The sequence below is a fragment of the Nomascus leucogenys genome, chromosome 23 (genome assembly GCF_006542625.1).
Source record: "Nomascus leucogenys isolate Asia chromosome 23, Asia_NLE_v1, whole genome shotgun sequence".
In the NCBI taxonomy this organism is placed as follows: domain Eukaryota; kingdom Metazoa; phylum Chordata; class Mammalia; order Primates; family Hylobatidae; genus Nomascus; species Nomascus leucogenys.
In genome coordinates this window covers 20,217,594-20,238,759 of record NC_044403.1, presented here as the reverse complement: position 1 = coordinate 20,238,759, position 21,166 = coordinate 20,217,594, and the positions used below count along the sequence as shown (strand labels likewise).

The window sequence follows — 21,166 nt, the reverse complement described above, 5'->3', positions numbered from 1 at the left end:
TCAGAGATCGGGGGTATGCCTCTACAAGATAAGGAATGCCAAAATTACCAGCAAACCACCAGATACTGGGAGAGGCATGAAACAGATTCTCCCTTGCAGACCCCAGAAGAGATTGACCCTGCTGGCACTGTGATTGCAGACGTCTAGTCTCTGGAAATGTGAGACAAGACATTTCTGTTGTTTAAGCCACTCAGTGCATGGCACTTTATTATAGCAGCAATAGGAAACTAATATATACCCGAAAACTACACAATATACTGTGAAATACTTTTCCGGAAATGCACAGGTTAAAGAAATGGAGGAAAAGGAAAGGTTGATGTTTTGGACTGGCCATCAGTAGAGGACAAATGGGCACTTTCCCTTTCTTGAACTCACCATCTCCAAAGAGCTGCAGGATAGCAAGGTCCACCTGGCGCTTCCACCCAGAATCTTTTTGGATGGCAATGCCATAGCCAGTGGAAGCAAAGACCTTCCCACTGCCAATGGTCACCAGCTTGCAGCCTTCATCTCTGCCTGCCATATAGTTCAGCACTGCTGCATCATAGATGAAGGCATCCAGTTTCCTGTACAGGAAAAAAGCAAACAAATCCAATGGAGGAATTTTAGAACAAAACTACCTATGGGGCCATTAATATGAAGCAGTAGGGTTCCAGAAAACTATGTGGAGAATTGGTTCAAAGTAAGGTTTAAGTTGGAACTCTGCCAGAATCTAAAGCCTAAATCCCAGGCTGTTCTTTATGTGCTTTTGGGTTGAAAGGAGGAGTTCTTTTCTTCCCACTGGGAATGATGAGAATGTAAGTTGGGCCTGAAGCCAACTCATAAACTGTGTCTGAAAGGAAGAAGGAGTAAAAAGGGATCAATAAAAATAATAACAGAAATAATGAAAAGTAACCACCACAACGAGCAACAAATAGCATGGGGTTAGATTTATATAACATTTTTCATTTCTCAGTTCATTACAGTCTGGAGTGGGGATAAGTGTAGGTGTTTGTGTTTCAATAGATGTGCAATGTTATTTTTGTGGTCAGGAAGGTTCCAGTATTCTGTTGTGCAGCACAAGGATAGAGGTGAGGGGTTGAGGTGGTGGCGTGGCAGTACAGGCTTGTGTAAGAGCAGATGAGTGAAACTACAAGAGAAGGCAAAATACAGAAGAATTCAGATCTCTCAAATACATAAATTACAGCATATAGTTCCTAAACATATAAGAACTTCATTTTATGTATTGTGCTTTGCAAGGCAGAAATACATAAAAAAGGGAAAAAGACCAGGCGTAGGGGCAGGAAGGCATGAATCAATATTTAAAACCAACATTTAAACATATCAAAGGCAGAGGAAGAAATTTAGATATAGCCTTACAGGCAACAGAGAGGTCTGCAAGAAAGAAAAGCAACACCATTATTCCCTTCATTTTTATTAGTTAAGTCACCTTGTTAGGTACCCGATAGAAAGGGGAACGCCAAAAAACCAAAGCCCTGATATGAATGAGAACAGTGGGGGTAGCAGTGGTCAGACTACCCAAAGTGGCCCTACCTTCAAGCTCAAATTCCATCTTCTGAAATCTTCTGTGACTGTATTTAGAATCTAACAGTATTTTAAGTAACCATGCATCTAGCTGCCTTTTCCAGACCTGGAGCTACAGGGTATTGAGACAAGGTCCAAGTGCTGTTAGTCATCATACAACGAAGAAAATCAGCTATGAGATCCCTTGACCTCCAAATCCCAACATCTATAATGCCCCATTATCCATTATCTTCCATAGCTGTGGCTTGTGGAGGCCAAATGAACAAAGGGACCAGTGTGGCTGGGACTGTGCAAGCCAACACATGTGTAGGTCATGAACTCCTATGAATGGACAAACACTCCCTAGAGGACAGAGTGTGTTAACACAAGCTGGCACTGGAGATCAGTCAATACATTCTTACTGTTAATTTATCTAAAAACATTTACACTTTCCCCCTTTTATTTCTCCCTTGTCCATAAGACACCAGAACCATAATTTTCACCTCTTAGGCAACAGGTCTTTGTTTCATACATGGCACAAATACCTTATCCTTCACTCTGCCCTCCTACTTCTACATTTTATTTCACTCTTATTTCATGGTTACATTAGTGCAACCAGAAAATAATTTGTAAAAAAAATACATAGAAGTAATAGCATAGGAATCTTTGTACACTGGTCTAAATGATACTATCAAATTTAACTTGGAAATCCATAAAGAGCAAATGAAGTCTTCTTTAACATTTTATGATACCAAGCATGGTATACCTAGTGCATGTGATTCAATAGTATGCTTAATAAATGTGAGAAACAGATCAAGGACTCTGAGCTTGGAAGCAGTTCTTACCCTGTTTTCAGGGAGAGCAATGCATCATCTACACCCCTCTGGTTGAACTTTCCCATGTAGGCATGCATTTCTGCATAGTTATTGCGAATATTTCTCTCTGTGCTGCCGTTGGGCACGGTCCCAAAGCGGAAAGGGGGTGAGAAGTCATTAGGTCTCTGGAACTGGAGAGAGAAAGACAGATAGAGACAGAGTGGGAGATGGAGGGAGAGAGAGAGAGAGAGAAAAGTCATTTTAGAAAATGTGAAGAGACATTAAGTAAGTTAGCATTAGTGGATTTATAATGGAAGGGACCCAACTATAATTCACCAAATACATTAGCCCTCACTCAAGAGCAGCAATTGCTATCTGAAAGCAGACTTCAATTCAATTCAATTTAGTACATATTGTTGAGAGATTTCTATTTGCCCAGCCCTGACTTTAATCTATAACCCTTCTGTGTTCCTTTTATGTACACTACACAATACCAGTGTTGATGGGCAAAGGAATGTGCTGGTGGCTTAATTGTGGTGGACTAGTCACCTTTATTTCTAAAAAATTACGTAAAATCTGTATTCAGGTCTCTTAAAGGCCTAAATACACAGTCATTTCACTATTTTGTCCATAGGGCCTTAGTGAGGTGAGCTATGCAGTACTCCTGAAGATAATTTGTTGAGTATCAAATATGTTTTGCTAAGAAATTTTCTTTTGACCTTCCCTGATGCACTGAAAGCTCATATTTATCCCACATGAGTTGTAGGATAAACTGTACAATCAAAGACAATTTTAATTATGTTCCCTTTCTTGCTTGAGACTGAGAGTACATCTCCAGTGCCCATTATAATAAAGAGAAACCTCTTGGATTTTCATCCCTATGACATCAGCTTTATTTCTGGCTATCACCCTGCAATGCGTAAGTCTTTATGTTGCTTCCTGAACACAAAATTTGTTCATTTGTATTTTCACAGCCTCATATAGTCCATCTCAGTGCCAACTCATCTGTCTCTCTAGGCCAATTTATATCCGTTTCAAAATAAAACTCAAAACAATTTCTTCAAGAAATCTTCTGTGAATTCTTTCTTCCATCAAGGCTACCCCAAAGTGATCCATCAGAACCTGTTATTCTTTGTTTAGATCACTGTAATCCTACAGATGCAATTACTCTCTAAATGTGCTAGTCTCTGATGTCGTCATTAAGAGTTTAAACTCTAGATTGAAACAGATACGGATTGAAGACCAGCTCCGCCACTTACCACTGTGTAACCTTGGGCAAGTAGCATAAACGCTCTGTGCATCCTGTCCTCATTTGTAAGAAGGGGATGATAATGCCTAGTTTTCAAGATTTTTGTGAGGATTAACTAATATAATGCATAAGAAGTGCTTGGCGGCCGGGCATGGTGGCTCACGCCTGTAATCCCAGCACTTTGGGAGGCCGAGGTGGACGGATCACGAGGTCAGGAGATCGAGACCATCCTGGCTAACACAGTGAAACCCTGCCTGTACTAAAAATACAAAAAATTAGCCGAGTGTGGTGGCAGGCACCTGTGGTCCCAGCTACTCTGGAGGCTGAGGCAGGAGAATGGCATGAACCCGGGAGGCGGAGCTGGCAGTGAGCTGAGATCGTGCCACTGCACTCCAGCCTGGGCTAAACAGCAAGACTCCGTCTCAAAAAAAAAAAGTGCTTGGCACAGCACCTGGCATACAGTAAGTGCCCAATAAATGTTCTCTTATACTATTTTTAATTTGTGTCTCTATTCTGCATTTCCTAGTAAACCTGCTCTCTAAGCTTCTTATTCTATTAGTACAGCAATGGTCATTGTAGCTGTGCTGTGCTTTGGCATCAGAACCACAGTGAAGATATTTGAAGTCCTCTTGGTTTCAAGTAATAGTACCATTTACTTTGGAGATACATTTGAAAATCTAACCTGCCAACTCAGGAGAACTCTGAAGCTTTGGGATTGCCTGGGATTAGAAGCAATTCTTTTCCTTCTTAGAATACGGGAGTTCCATGGGCCACAAAATATCTCAGCACCAGGAGCCATAAATGCCATCTTAATTGCTCAGTGTTGGCCATGGTTAAAACTAGAGTCATGCAGTGGTGTTTGTTAGGCAATCTGTGATGCACCCAACAACTACTACTTCCTGACTGAGAAAGCTCCCCCTCGGACTCATCACAGGGCTTTTTGACATTAAAAGTTTCTGTTTGATTATTTTGAAAGGGGTTATAATTTTTAAGTGGATAAAGACACCACAAAAGAGTAAGAAAAATCTTCAGCCAAATGGGCCACTCAGGGTTAACTAGCCCAAACCTTTCATTTTACAAATGACAAAACCCAAAGAGGGTAAGTAATTTGCTCCATATCACACAGTGGCATTGATAGCTAACAAACAGAGCAGAGCTAAATTCGCCTAATTAATAGTCACTGCTCACTGTCTCCAGCAGATAGCAAGCTTAAAGTAAATAGGGATATGCTTACTGGAAGAGACAGACACCAGAATGCTTTGCGTATCACTATCAAATACAACACTTCAGATGGTTGAAGAAAGAGATTCCTCAAATCAAAAGTAGAGTAAATAACTATGGTAGACAGCAATACAACTAATTAACTCCCTTTAATCAGTAATTCCCCCACAATACTAGGACAATGACAACTGATGTTTATAATGAGTAAGATACTCTAGGGCCCAAGGTATTTTCTGAAACATCAGTGAAAATTGTAATCATGTCCAATACAATTCTGGTATAAATGATTATACTTTAATTTTTCTGAAAAAATGGCAATCCATGCAAGGTATATGCAACAATTTGATGGTAACTAAATGGAATCCAGTGCCCAGAGGGCCTCACTTCCTGATGAAGCTACATTATAGGTAGTTTTCATACAGCTCTTTATATAGTAATTTTAAATTTAATTTTAAATTATTTTTAGATTTCGAAATCCTGTTTTGTAATTGTATCCCTGAATAAATAAAAGCTAAAGGAAAATGATAAAGTGTCTAGAATAGCCAAGATAACTTTGAAAAAGGAAAAAAAAAGTTAAAGGATTTACACTACCTGACTTTAAGATTCATTATAAAGCTACAGTAATCACGAGAGTGTGGCATTAGCGTAGAGTCAGATCATTGGAACAGGATAGAGTGCCCACTAACAAAGCCACACCTCTATGGTGCAAGGGCAATTCAGTGGAGACAGGATGGCCTTTAACAAATGGTGTTGGAATAATTAGACATCTGTTTGCTAAAAAGGAACTTCATTTCACACCTCGTAAGATACACAGAACTTAAAGTGGACCATATATCAAAAATGTAAATACTAGAATTATAAAACTTATAGAAAATATAGGAGAAAATATTTGTAATCTTGAGTTAGACAGAGATTTCTTAGCTACAACACCGAAAGCACAATCCACCAAAAAAGGTAAACGATAAATTGGAGTTCATAAAAATAAATAACTTCTTTTTGAAAGATGCAGTTAAAATCATGAAAAAGATAAGCCACCGACTGGGAAGAAGTATTTGAAAATAAAGCTATTAAAACACTAAAGGAATTAGATAATAACATAGCAAGACTTATATAGTTAAGGCATCCTTCAAATGAAAATAATCGGGCCAGGTGCAGTGGCTCACGCCTGTAATCCCAGCACTTTGGAAAGCCAAAGTGGGTGGATCGCTTGAGCTTAGGAGTTTGAGACCAGCCTGGGCAACATGGTGAAATCCCATCTCTACCAAAAATATAAAAATTAGCCGTTCGTGGTGGCATGCACTTCTAGTCCCAGCTACCTGGGAGGCTGAGGTGTGAGGATTGCTTGAGCCCAGGAGGTGGAGGTTGCAGTAAGTCAAGATTGTGCCACTGCACTTCAGCCTGGGTGACAGAGCAAGACCCTGTCTCCAAAAAAATAATAAATAATAATAATAATCAAAATAATCAGAAAAACCAAGCAGTCAGTACTGGGAAGAAGGGAAGTGCTGGTCCTGGAGGCAGAGAATCTGGATTTGGATTTCAGCTTTGTCTCAGGCCAACTGCATGAACACAGGCAAGTTACTTAAATTTATGGACCTACCCTCTTTTCTGGAAGTATTATTTTAACAAATAAGATAATATATAAAAAAAATACTTAATACCTGCCACATGATGGATTCTTAAAATTCTTAGTTGCTTCTATGGAGATGAAGTTCTAACATTTAAAATTGTCCTATGTAAGGCAATGTTCCCTAAGTTTGAAAATTCTTATTCTCTAATTTGTTCCTTAAACTAGGCCAGTCTGGAGGCCAACAGGGAGAGAACATTGCCTCAGAATTAGCCAAAGCAGTGAGTTTGCCTTTTCTTTTGAAAATTCTTGTCCCAGCTTGGTGAGATCTGTGAAGTTTACATAAAACGGAGATTTTTTATGCTGTCATTGGAACTTGAACTGTACTAAAATTCACATTCATGGTGAACTGTTTAGGGAGGCCCGTGGGGAAGAAGGAAAAATAATCTTCCAAATATCCTGATGCTTCCAATAAATGCCCTTGTAATAAAACTTACCCCAAGCTGTAAGACATTATATGGCACTTGTTTAGCCTGAGTGGCAATTTGGGAAGGAGAAAAATTTAGCACTGTCAAGAACCAGAATGTCTTAACATTAATAGAACAGGGAGGACCCTGAAAAAATAATTTTTAAACAAATTTAAAAGCCTAATATATCAGGGAGCTCAGTAATTGAATTAAAAAACTCAGTCTGATTTCAAAGTAGGAAAATGTATACAGTACTCTTTATTTTCTTTTCTTTTTTTTTTTTTTTTTTTTTTTTAAACAGAGCCTCAGTCTGTCACCCAGGCTGGAGTACAGTGTTGAGATCCTGGCTCACTGAAACCTCAACTTCAACCTCCCAGGCTCAGGTGATCCTCCCACCTCAGCCTCCCGGGTAGCTGGGACTATAGATGTGAGCAACCACACCTGGCTAATTTTTGTACTTTTAGTAGAGACAGGGTTTCGCCATGTTGGCCAGGCTGGTTTCCAACTCCTGGCCTCAAGCGATCTGCTCTGCTCGGCCTCCCAAGGTGCTAGGATTATAGGCGAGAGCCACCATGCTGGGCCCAGTACTCTATATTAATCACGTTTGGTCATAGAGCTTCCTTGAATGTGGAATCTTTTTCTAGGAGTCACCCAGATTGGAATTATCAACACATAGATTTGGATAGGAAAATAACACAGACAGGAAGGGCCCCATTTCATAGATGAGGAAACCGAAGTCCTGAAGAGATTACGTTGTTCAAGCAGACACACTGTAGAGGGAGGACAAACTGAGACTTGACCCCTGAGTATGGCCTTCCTTTTGCCAGCTGAAATGCTAGCTGAACAGTCCTGCCTACTAGGGAGTGAAGCCACACACTGTAAGTGGGGCCACATAGTGAGAGTATCCTTCCTTTCGTGGCAAATCAAATGCCAACTCCCATCCTTCCCACTGCATTTAACACAGGGCTTCCAGCAACTACTGTGAGCACACACTTGCACAAGGGCAAAACAATGCCAGAATGTGAAAAGAACTGTAATCTCATTTGATTCTCCTGGAGAGCAGCAGGGAATCAGAATTCAGCCCTCTGAGCTGTTCAGATCATCTCAGCCTCCATCTTAATGACCTCAAAGTGGATTAGTCTCAGCAGCCATGCAAGGAGAAAGGTGCTCAAGGGCCAGGAGTCAAGACCCCCACCCAGAGATGAGCAGACACTAGGGTCCTGGGCTGTTTTGGCTGCCACCTCCCCACTAGAGAGCTTCTCATACAGCCTGCTGGAGAAAGAAAGGAAGAGGGGAGCAAGTAAGGGAAGTACGGATCTGGTCCATTTTTCATATATAAATTGATTTTCCTATGTATTAGGCATTGTAAGTCATTAATAATTGCCACTCTTATTCAATACCTATGTATGTACTGGGTATAAGTTACATTATCTCCTTTAACTATGATAATTAAAATGCATCCATTCATTTGGCAAATATTTGCCAAGCATCTATTAGGGCAGGAGACTGTATTAGGAACAGAGATACAAAGATGAAAAAAATCAGACCCAGTTTTCAAGGAGTTTGCATTACAGAGAGTCAGAAACATAAACATTCATTCAGTTTTTCATTCGTTTACTTTTTCATTTCACGTATTTATTCCTTTCATTCATTTATATAAGCACTCAGCAAGTATTTGTTGGTGTTTATTGTGTACAGAGGAGATGCTGGTGCTGAAGATGCAGTATTGCAGAAGAGTATGATCTTGCCTTCAAGGAGTTCACATTATAAAGAAGAGAGGCAAATAGTAAGCCTGTTTTTTATTTTTTAAATTTCTAAACAATCTTTTGTAGAGATAGGGTCTCTCCATGTTGTAAAGGTTGGTATTAAACTCCCAGCCTCAAGCAATCCTCCCACCTCAGCCTCCCATACAGTTGACTACAGTCTGCCAGAAATTATTTGCCACTCTATGACAAACAGGTCCATGTCCCCTCCCCACCTTGATTCTGAGCTGACCTAGGTGACTTGCTCAACCAGTAGAAGGCGGCAGAAGTAACATTGTGGGATTTCTGAGGCAAGGGCATAAGAAGTTTTGCGGCTTCCACCTTGGCCTTTGGGAACCTCGCTCTGAGGGAATCGGTGCACTATGTCAGAAGTCCAACAACCCTGAGGCCGCCATGCTGGAGATTCCACCTATAGGTGCTCCCATCTCCAGTCCTAGCTGAGCCCTGGACTTCTACCCATTCCAGTCAGAGCCAGGCATTAGAGTAAAGCCATTATGGACTCTCCAGCCCAGCCCAGCCTCCCACTGAATATCAGTCATGCTACATGAAGTAGAAGAATCACTCAGGCAAGCCCTACCCAAATATCTGACCCACACACCAGTAAAATATAATAAAATATTCTTGCTTTAAGCCACTAAGTATTGGGCTAGTTTGCTGTGTAGCAATAGGTGACGGAAACACAGATGATTTCAAATAGTGAAAATGGAGTGCTAGGAAGAAATTGAAACAGCATAATAGGATAAAGAGTGATTGGTAGGAGAACAAGTTTAGACTGGCTGTCCTGAAAAGGCCTCTCTGAGAAGGTGGCATCTGAACTGAGACCTGAATAATAAGAAAGAACCAGGCATACAAAGACAAGGGGGAAAATGTATCAGGCTCAGGAAACAGCAAATGCAAAGGTCCTGACATGGAGGAACAAGCTTGGTGTGACCAGGGGCTATAAATAATGTGGCGGGTGCTATGAGCAGCTGTGCCCATGCAGCAGTGAAAGAACAGAGCAAGGGGGCTGTCTCGATGGTGTCCCAGAGCCTGCACACTGGGGCTAAGACTTAACCATTTAAACAACAGGGGCAAAATGGTTTCTAGATAGAGACAAGTGTCTGTTCAAAGACACAAGGTGGCGAGAGAGATTGGGCATGATCAGAGACCACAAGCAGCTTATTGTTGCCAGAGCATAGCAGGTATGGCCCATGGTGACAGCAGGTTGACACAGCTGAAGAAGGAAGCACGGCCTGGATCACAAAGAAAGTTGAATTCTGTGCAAAGGAGTTTAGAGTTCATAATATAAGGGACGAGAAACAGCAGAGCTTCTGGACTTAAGTTGCCTGGTTCAGATCCCAGCTATGCCACTTGATAGCTGTGTGACCTTGATCAACTCACTTAACTTATCTGTGCCCCAGTTTCTACATTTGTACAATGGGCTGCTAATAGCACCTACCTCATAAAGTTTAAGTATTCAACCAGTCAATCTGGGCAAAGTACTGGCACAGTGCCTGGCTGATAAATACACTATGTTAGCTATTGTTATTATCATTATTATTACTGTCATCATCATTGTCATCATCGCCATTGGAAGCAACTGAAGAACTCTGCCAGAATGACAAGATTAGGATTTTGTGTTAGAAAAAGTCACCAGGTGCTGGTGTGCAGAACAGGTTGAAAGGAGTAAGATGGAGAGACAAGAGCTGAGGAGGCCCTGAGGTCTGGTGAGGGTATGGGTGCTATAGTCGGTTAAGGAGGAACAGACGCACTGTCAGATATTTCCCTACACTACTAGCTAACATACAAGACCACAGAGGTGCACGCCATTGACATATAAATTTCCTGAAAGGCTTCCAGAAGGAGGCTCAATTGAAGCTGTCAGGGAGGATGGATTGGCTTTGGAAGGGTGGTGATGGGGCGTTAACATCAATTTACACCAGAGGAACTCTCTGCTTTAAGACTCCTCCAACCTGGTTAGTTTCCAGGGTGAGAATGAAGAAACATACTTGTTGAGAAGTCTTTGAGGTCCTGGCACCAGGAGAGGAGCAGGTTCTGAAAATAAAACCAAGAATGTCCTAAATACTGATGGTGTCCATGCAGTGGTCGTTCTGACCACCAGTCAAGGCCATCTCCTCATCAGCTGTCACCCAGTCCCAAGGACAATAATCAGAGTCAGATCCGGTGAATGACAGCACACAAATGAAAGCAGCTCTGTTAAAATGAAGAGGATGGTGAGGAACTGCCTTCTTGGGTAGTTGGCTTCCCTGAAAAATGGCTCTGCTCATTCAGTCTGTGTCCAATCAGCATATGCAGATTAGGACAAACCAGTGCTGTGACCTTGCAGAGGCGGATATTGGACATCCTATTTGCAGGGATCCATCCATATGAGATATAGAATCTGGGGGCTTTTGTCTTCAAAGCTCGACAATCCTACACATAAATATTCATTCCATTACTTCTGATTTTACATTTGCATCACAAAAAGAATCGATGCCCAAATGCCACTCAGCCCTTCCAGGCACCCAAGAGAAAAGGTGGGAAAGGCTTAGGAGCTGTGAATGGCTTTGGGCCTGGGCTAATTATGAGGAGGTGGCAGCACATCGGAATTCTGAAGACACCACATTTTTACCTACTCAGCACCCTCCTGTTATTATTATTATTCTCACTACCCTATTTTATATTTTAATAGTACTTTTAAATTATTGACTTTTATTGTCATGAATTTTAAGCAGGTATGGAATCCTGCAGTCACCACCACAATCAAGACACAAAAAAATTCCATTACTCAAAAAGCTCCCTGGTGCCACTCGTTTCAAGTCACACCCTCCCTTTGCTCTTAACCTCCAGCCACTCTATCCCATAGTTTTGCCTTTTCTGAAACGTCATATAAATGGAATCCTATAGTACATAACCTTTTGAGACTGGCTTTTTTACTTATGATAATGCCTTTGAGATTCATCTCCAGGCCTTTGCATGTATCCGTAGGTCATTCCTTCTTATTGCTGAGTAGTATTCCATTATGTGACTGCACCAGTTGATCCATTTATCTATTGAAGGACATTTGAGTTACTTTCAGGTAATTATGAGTAGAGCAGCTGTAAACATTCATGTACAAGTTTTTGAGTGAACATGTTTTCATTTCTCTAAGGTAAATATTCAAGGGTGGGAGTGGCGAGTCATATGCCCCATGCTCCCAAAGTCTTTTTACAGCTCTTTCAGCTTTTGATCGTCTCAGTTTTTCCAGGAACTATCAAGCAAGTACAGCAACTGACATTATCTTCCTTAGCCCAGGGGTGTTGCACCAAACCGTGTTGCCCATCACTAAATCTCCCATAATAATACGCTACGGCCCAATTAGGGTGAAGGGATAAGTATGTGTGACTCCAGACTCTGGGCAGCATGTGAAGAGGGGAGGAAGTGGCTGCAGGAAGCACCCTCTCTCCTTTTCTGCCATAATCCCTTGTTGGGCCCAATGGGGGAAGAAGAAGCTCAGATGACCACACAAGGAGTAGACTTTCTGAGAGCATGAGCTCCTTCACTGTTCCATGGTCCATAAGTGCTTGGGACAGATGTGAAAAGGAGGTAATCTGTGCTTACATTGAAAAGACAATTTTAGCCAGGCATGGTGGCTCACGCCTGTAATCCCAACACTTTGGGAAGTTGAGGTAGGTGGATCACCTGAAGTTAGGAGTTTGAGACCAGCCTGGACAACATGGCAAAATCCTGTCTTTACTAAAAATACAAAAATTAGCCAGTTGTGGTGGTGCATGCCTGTAGTCGCAGCTACTCAGGAGGCTGAGGCAGGAGGATTGCTTGAACTCAGGAAGCGGAGGTTGCAGTGAGCCAAAATCGTGTCACTGCACTCCACTCTGGGTGACAGAGTGAGACTTTGTCTCAAAAAGAAAAAAAGACAATTTAGTGATAAAACAGTAAGTAAACACATGGGTTATGGGCTCGAAGATCTAAGTTCAAATCTGAGCTCTACCACTTATTAACTGTGTGACTCAGTAAACAAGCCACTTAGCTTTGAAACTGAATTTTAGCAATGTTCCAAGAGGAGAAATAAGGTATAGCATCTCACCACAAATCCTCCATTTCAAAACATGGGGCCCGGAGTGGCCCCCCAAGACCCTACCCCTAAAACAAACTGGCTGTGGACATGGTGACAGATTAGAAAGTTAAACCCTTCAACTTCATGAAAGAATCTGGAATGGAGGTAAGAGGAATACATAATTATTGTTATATTTCATTATAAAGTATTCATTAGAGAGAATATTGTTCAAATTCATTCACAAGGCATGGCTGAATTATGGAAACAATAACATTACAGAATGTAGTTAGAAGCTACCGGTATATAGGAAAATTGCCCAAATTAACTCTGTTCTCTTCCTGGGCCCCTGATGAATCTGATGACATTTTGCTACTGCCAGAAAGGGAGTTGGCATATAATAAGCATTCAACACCTTAATTGTTTCTGCTTGTTTTCCTCTTATTATTAACATTAGTGCTATAATTGCCTACAGTGGCAAACACCCTTACGTTTACATGTGAAGAGACCTGCACTTGGATGTGAGAAGGCTGGTAAGTGGCCTTTCTCCTGCCTCTGGCTGTGCTGTCATTCGAGGCTGTATCTTCACAGCTCTGGATGCTGTGCTGCTGGCGAAGGAACTTTGTGCCTCTCTGAGCTCAGTGTGGAGCTGGGGTTCTATAATAGGCCTTAGAAGGGTGGGGATGGTGGGGACTGGAACTTATTCTCCTGTCATCACCCTCCTGCTGGGGCTGAAACAAAAGCTTGCAACAAATAAAACACCAGTTCTTCAGATTCCTGGAATTTAGTTAATTACCAGTTTTCCTCGCAACGATAGTTTTAAGGCAATAAGGCAGTCATTTCTTTTGTATTTTATAAAATTTGGATACATAAGCCTTAATATTTCCTGAAATATTTCATAAAATCAGATAATGGCATGTTAGCTAGCTGAGGCTTGGTCCCTGAGTTAGCAGAGCCAAGAAAGTGGGTTTATTCCTATATTAACTATATTAACTTTAACATATCATAACCTGCACCTTGAGGTTTTAGGTGTTTGGCAAAGTCTTTTGTCTGGCCATAAAATATCACATCAGTAGCACACATTTAATGGGCATAAACCACATATAATCCACTGAGCTCTGAAATAAAATGAGGCAACAGATACAATCCCTACCATTACAGTTTAGCTGGAAATAATAATGATGATAATTATATAATTCCAGCAGCAGCTAACGCTTATACAGCACTTACTATGTGTCACACAATTTACGTATAGTAACTCATTGATCCTCTCACTGATGCTATAAGGTAGGCATTATGATCTCCATTTAGGGAGGGAAACTAATGCACAGATAGTAAGTAATTTGAATAAGGCCATACAGCTAGAAACTATCAGAGCAAGGATTCAAATGCAGGGTACTCATATTTAACTGTAAAACACACCACAGGGCTCTATGCAAATAGAATGGATGCTCAGAAAATGTACAGATTAAGGAATCCAGTGCCTGAATGAGTATGCCTATCCAATGGGAGGTAAGGAAAGGAAGGGCTACGGAAGTTTAGAGGGAGTGAAAATCATTACAAAAGGATACGGTTGGGGAGGCTGCACGGAGCAGGCAGAGATGGAGCCAACTCCTCCAGATCGGCCAAGTTTATCCAGGCAAAGAGGTCTGGGGAGGGTGATGGGGCAAGCGAAATGGCATGAGCAAAGAAGCACCGGGACGTAAGCATGGCATCTGCACTGACCTTGGGAGGAATGTTTGGCGCCTAGATAGAAACCATCCCATGGGGCACACCGAATGGTCAGACTGAGGAAGGACACTGTGAATCCCACAGTACTCAGGTGTAGCTATCGTTCAGCTAAAGCAGCATGGCTCGAAGAACAGAGAGGCTGGAGAAGGGATGTTTACTTGAAAACTACTAAGAGCCTGGACTATTTTCAGAGGGAAAATAATGGGAGGGATAAATGAAAAAGACATCAGAGTGGAAGCCTTGACTGAATCCAAGTCTGCCTATACATTCAGAAGAACGAAGGAGAGGAAGCGGCAGAGTCAGCCTCATCCCCACCACCTTCTCTCCCACTCTCCTCCCCTCCCAGTCTCCTCCCTCACCCACTCCTCAGGAGCCACACTGGCTTCCTTGCAGTTTCTAAAACTCACCAGGCAAGTTCCTACCCTCACATGCTCTTCTCTGCCCCCAAAGCCCTGGATATCCACATATATTGATCCCTCACTAACTTTGGGCCAGACTTAATTGCCTTTTTATTTTCTGCCCTTTCCTCCTTAGAATGTAATATAATAGACACAGTTTTGGTCTGTTTTGATCACTGCTGTATCTCTAGTGCCTAGAAAAGCATCCAACACTTAGTAAGCTCTCAATATGAATGAACATGAATGAGTGATTTAAAGAATGAATGAATTGAATCGCACATGTGGATATATTTATTATATGAAAAACTCCATTCAAAGTGCGCTATTTAGCCGTTGACACATTATTATGCAACACACAGTTGAGCATTAGCATTCCTCAGATCTAGGGCTAGCCTAGCATCTCTGGTGAATAAGGAGTTAATGTGTCCTAATGCCAGTCAAGGACATCTTTCCTGGCACTTTCTCCATTTTTCCTTCACAAAATATATCAGATCTGAAATCCCGCAAGAGCTTGTCAGATTTAGGACTTGACAATGCATATGAATATTTCTTTGGCACCAAAAATGTGACAGAGTTAGAGATGATTATGATAACACGGAGATGAAGTGAAACAGAGGCATGAGGACAGAGGCATTTGAGTTTTATCCTCAAGTCATCCTGTGTGTGACAGGTGGCCTTCGTTGAGCTCCTTCAGCCTATTCTTACACAAGATTGTTACAAAGAGGTGTTATGACTGTCCACTGCACTCTACCTCACAGACCAACTTGGGAGGGTACAAGGGATTGTTCCAGATATTTTATAAAAGCTGTGGGTGCTAGCAAAGAGAAATGGCCTTTAAAGAAGCTTTCAAGTAAAGGAGACAGATGGATTCACCATGGAAACTGGGATCCTGAAGTTGTACCAGGAGCTTCAGCAGCTCATAAAATTTTGGAGGAGATAAAGAAGGTTACTACCAAGATGCCCAATGAATTTAGGGTTCTCCAGTTATTAGCACAATCACCTGAGGTTCTAATACGGTATCAACATCTTCAGTCATGAAGCTGGGGTGGGGCGGAAATGTCAAAGACCTCTGCCAGGCGGAGGCCAGGGTGAGCGAGGATCCAGTGACAGGCAAGGCAGGGGGACAGGTGTGTCTCTGCCCTCCTGGCAATCAATCAGATCTGTCAGTTCCAAATTGAGGCATGGAAATGCCAGCATGTGTACTTACTGTCACATTGTGACCCACTTACAGCCCAGCAGAGCTTCTTCCTTTGGTCAATAAAGTCAGCTCTATGCAAGGGACACTCTGGTTTTTGGAATGTTAGTATTGGGATGCAGCCTGGCGATCCCACCATGCACACTGCATGCCCTTCGGGGTTCACAATGGACCATCACAGGAGAGGACTCGAACAATCCTTTGGTAAAGAAACTTATTTAATCCTGACACAGCATTTCCCCAAACTTATTTTCCCATGGATTTCTTTTTCTAAAGAATAGCCATTATGTTTCCCAGAACACTCATAGGCTATGAAACAGTTTGAGAAATGCCAACTGAGCAACTTTCTCCCTGTACAGAGGAGGAAACAGAGGCCTGGGAAATTCATTACCTATCCAAGACCAAACAGCCATCGTCTGCTCCTGTCTCCATCTCTTTTTTTTTGTTTAGTCTCCACACATGTACTGAGTACCTACTCTGCACCAGGAGCTGCCCTGAACAGTCGACAGCAAGATACGGCAGACATTTCCATGTCTCAGGCTTTTAGGACTAATGGGAGGCCAATGTACTTCAGCTGTCCTTAATGGACCTCCAATTATAATGCAAACGTAATTATTACAAGGTGACTGCTACAAAAGTAAAATATCAATAACCATGTTGGTAGAAAAATGAAGTTCAATTTTTCCAGTTGACTAAGGGTTAAGCCAAAAAACTTTTACTTTCAACTCTTTTGATGAAAATCATTCTAAACTATAGTCATTCAAATATACTCAGTGAGCATCTGCTATGTGTCATGATACAGGGAGGTAAATGATATACAGAAATTAAGACACAAAAGACCATAGACGGTTTAGGACATTATGTTTACTATGTACTTATTCCAGGAAAATCCTAGAAACTATCATTACTTTTAATAATTTCTTTATATAAGCTTTCTTTGTTATCATTATATCTCTTCCCCTCTAAAAGTGGCAAGGGTTATAGTTATTTTAGGGTTCGTTACTTTTTGTTAAAGAAGTGATATTTTCCTATGAAAATAGAAAGTACTCAGCAAACACTTGGCTGATTGGGAAGCCGATGCCTCACCATTCAAAGAACAGGGCAGTCTTAACACATGCATACAAGGAGGGGACTCCTGTGCCTGTCTCACACAGGAGCCAAGGAATAATCAGGGGCTTTGAAGAAGTCATTGCCAAATAGGTCCTAAAAGAACTTTATAATTTAAGATCCGACAAGCCACATAGCAGCACAGTTGGAGACCTCACTTACTCAGTTCTCTTCTGAAATACCTGGCCAATTTAGATTGTTTGACAGGAATAGAAACCACAAGGTGAGAAAATTCTATCTGGGATTCTAAGTGTCAAATATTTCTTATCTACATTACCCTCTCTTCCTTCCCCCGCAACCATTGGTCATGAAACTCTTTCAGTGTTTCTCAAATTCACATGGCTAATAAAGAGTGAAAAGTACTGCCTTATCCTGTGGACACTATATGAATTACATAACTGTCTTCTTCTTCATTCATTCATTGACTAGTTGGTTAATTAATTCATCTATTAATATGTGAGCACCTATATGTACGAAACCCTGTTTTAATTACTGCAGATCCATTAGTGAACAAAACAGATACAAATTCTTGCCTTCATTGAGTTTACAGTTTAGTATGAAGAGACAAATATTATAAATATATTAAATATTAATATATCACACCATATAACATATAAATTCTATTAATGTATAAAAAGATGGAAGGACAGGGAAGAATAAACTTTCTTTAGATCCTCTTCCAAATTTTAGATCAGATACTCATCTGGTGGCCTGAACTTAGACCGGTCATTCCCTGGAAACCCTTGTCTTTAATAATATACAACTTGTAAGCATCTTCCTCTCTGAATCTAGCCCCACTAGCCTGCTCTGATATATATTTTCTTTTCTTTCTCTCTTTTTTTTTTTTTGTATTGTTTTTGTTTTTGAGATAGGGTCTTGCTCTGTTGCCCAGGCTGGAGTGTAGTGGCACAATCACAGCTCACTGAAGCCTCAACCTGGGCTCAAGCGATCTTCCCACCTCAGCCTCCCAAGTAGCTGGGACTATAGGTGCATTCCACCATGCCCAGCTAATTTTTAATTTTTTTGTAAAGACAGATTTTTGTCTTGTTGCCCAGCCTGGTCGCAAACTCCTGGGCTCAAGTAATCCTCTCACCTCAACCTCCCAAACTGCTGGGATGATAGGCATGAGCTACCACACCCAGCTGAATTTTCAGAAGAACAACTTCGAGTTTACATCAGAAAAATATATTAACATTTATTTTTTTCCACTTAAAATCAGAAGTCCTGTTTCATCCCAGGCTTGAAACAGACACTTTTTCTAGAGTAAGCAAATGGGCTAAAGAAATAGGATTACTGGTAGAATAGCTTGCCTTTGATTTGTAACACATATTTGGGAAAATAATCTAGATGAGTCAATTTCACACTTGTTTGGTTGGTGCAAAAGTAACTGTGGTTTTTGCCATTAAAAGTAATTACTTTTTAATGGCAAAACCAAATGGCAAAAACCGCGATTACTTTTGCACCAGCTTTAATATAGTTTAAACATGCTAAATAGAGGGAAACAGACTCACTAATTGGGATACTTCCTCACCTACCTGGTAACAAGTTACTCACAAATGATCTTACTGAACTCCATGATAATTCTATCATGAGACGAAGCCACTGAATCCTTTTCATGGTCTGAAATGTGCACCTCATGTTCTCTTTGTCACTGGATTACAGAGAAGGTAGCCTACTTCAAAATGATTCTTGAAATTCCAAGGCAGGAGCTAATTAACAAATGGAAAATGTTTCTAACCCACAGCAAAGAATGCTGTAAAATAAAACGTTTCTCTTTTTCAAATAAAGAGGCTCCATCACTAGGCAGGTGAGATATTTGGTGAAAGGACAGACATGACCAGTTGTTGGGAGTGTGGAGCAACTTATTAAACACACAGGGAAGGGTCTTGTTTTCTTTAATAACTTAAGTGACAGGATGAAAAACCTGCTCTTTAAACCTGCTGTAGGCATCAAATTGGATTGGATGGCTGGCTACTTGAGAAATAGAATTAAACATCAAAACAGTAAGTCTGGCCTGCAAAAGAAGATATTAAAAGGATGAAGTTAAATTAGGAAGCACACGAAATAATTCTTACAGGATGTAAAACCACACTGCACTAGAACTAGAAGGGACAGGAACAGGCTTTGTCAAATGCATGCTCAAGAAAAATCATGGAGTTCTACCTGACAACATCATGCGTATGTAATGCAGTGCTGCTTTTTTAAAATAAAGAGCCTATAACTGGATGCTAAAGAGCAATATGTGGAATGGATGTGGTCAGGCTGCGTTATTCACCAGTAGGAGGGCTTCTGACCACAGTGTGCTCCCTTCTATAACTCACAGCAGAAGGTTCAGAAAATGATTAAAGGTGAGGGGAGCAAGTCTTCTTATAAAAGATTAAGACTAGATTTAGCCTTGAAAGGAGCAACGAAGGAAATTCCTCTGTTGTATTTACCATCCTATTTTTTAAGAATGAAGTGTCTGCCTCCCTCGCTAGAGTCTGAGAGTAGGGCTGTTTCAGCGTATCTCCAACATCTCACGAGGTAGGGTTTCCATGACATTTTGGGACATACTTATACTAAAATCATATTCACAATTCATCTGAAATTCAAATTTAACTCAGTGCCCTGTATTCTTATTTGCTAAATCTGTTAGCTCTATTCGAAAGTTAACTAGTAACTATTCAATAACTATTAAGCTAATTGTTGTTATATAGTGTAGGTATTATTGTAAATACAGAGGATATAGAAACTTTTAAAAGCCAGGTGGATGATACAACAGAGGCTTTAGTTAATTCAAAGAAATGAGGATAGGAGCAGGATGTTGGTAACAGGTAGAATCCGAGTTGAACAAGGTGCTTACAAGGTGACTGAGGGTGGCAGTTTCTAGAGACTTTGAGATGACAAAACAGAGCTATTGATCTTTTCTATTCTGAGGGCCTCCAGGCCTTAGCTATGGGCAGTCTGGCAGATACTAAGGACTCCTGAGATAGACTAGGTGGTTGGACACTAACCTTAGTACCAACAAAAAGATCAGAGATTATGTTTATGCGGAGCTGTTCTGATTTTGCTATACTCTATTCCAGTAAGTGCTATGTAGTAGATATTTAGACTCTATCTGATGAATGAATAAATGAAAAGTAGGCAGTGAGACTGAGAAGCAATGAAACTGACTTGTATCCCTCATTTAGAGAACATCATTACATTCTAGTTGCAACTTACAGATACACAGGATAAGTCACATTAATAGCTAGTATGCATTAAGAATGAATTTGCCAGGAAAAACCCTATGTGGTATAGAGGTTGGAAGACGAGCTCTCTGGGCTGGGAATGGAGAAGAGGAGCTTCAGGAACTAAAACCACTGGGACTCAGCCTCTCCCAAACTCATATCTAACTTGAAATTACTATGAATTTTCCAAATGGCAAGGGGCCTTCAGAGAGAGTCAGTATTTCCTTCAATAGTGGACAGATCATGATAGACTATCAACTATGGCAATAAAAACAACTTTTATTGCTAAACACAGTAGTCAAAATGGGTATTAATTAAAAACTTATAAATGTTATAAATTATCTGGCTGCATCAATAATTTGCAGTGAAACTAAGGCTCTTCTCTAAGTCTCTGAGAGAGCTTGAAGTAGAATAAATTAGGTTTACTTTTTCTGAGTGTCTGAAAGAACAGACAATTCTTTGGCAATATATGCCATGCAAGCAGGGAAGGCCTTAAGAAAGAGCTAGTTTTTAAATTTTTATTTATTTAAGTTCTGGGATACATGTGCAGAACATGCAGATTTGTTACATAGGTATACACGTGCCATGGTGGTTTGCTCCACCTATCAACTCACCATCTAGATTTTAAGCCCCGCATGCATTAGGTATTTCTCCTAATGCTCTCCCTCCCCTAGCCCCCCACCCCCCAACAGGCCCTGGTGTGTGATGTTCCCCTCCCTGTGTCCATGTGTTCTCATTGTTTAATTCCTACTTATGAGTGAGAAAATGTGGTGTTTGATTTTCTGTTCCTGTGTTAGTTTCTCACTAGTTTGTTGAGAATAATGGCTTCCAGCTTTATCCATGTCCCTGCAAAGGGCATGAACTCATTCTTTTTTATGGCTGCATAGTATTCCACGGTGTATATGTGCCACATTTTT

General features: G+C 40.9%; 1 protein-coding gene across 3 annotated transcripts in view; it reads right to left on the bottom strand.

Annotated features, from left to right (window-relative positions):
• The window catches only part of GRIN2B (glutamate ionotropic receptor NMDA type subunit 2B), a 429,125-nt gene that overhangs the window by 15,141 nt on the left and 392,818 nt on the right, over positions 1–21,166 (bottom strand). For all 3 annotated transcript variants that reach the window (XM_030804327.1, XM_003265527.4, XM_030804328.1), the window contains 2 exons: positions 2,346–2,506; positions 376–563 (listed from right to left, as the gene is read on the bottom strand). In XM_030804327.1, coding sequence (XP_030660187.1) covers positions 376–563; positions 2,346–2,506 — 349 coding nt within the window. The remainder of the gene's footprint in view (positions 1–375; positions 564–2,345; positions 2,507–21,166) is intronic.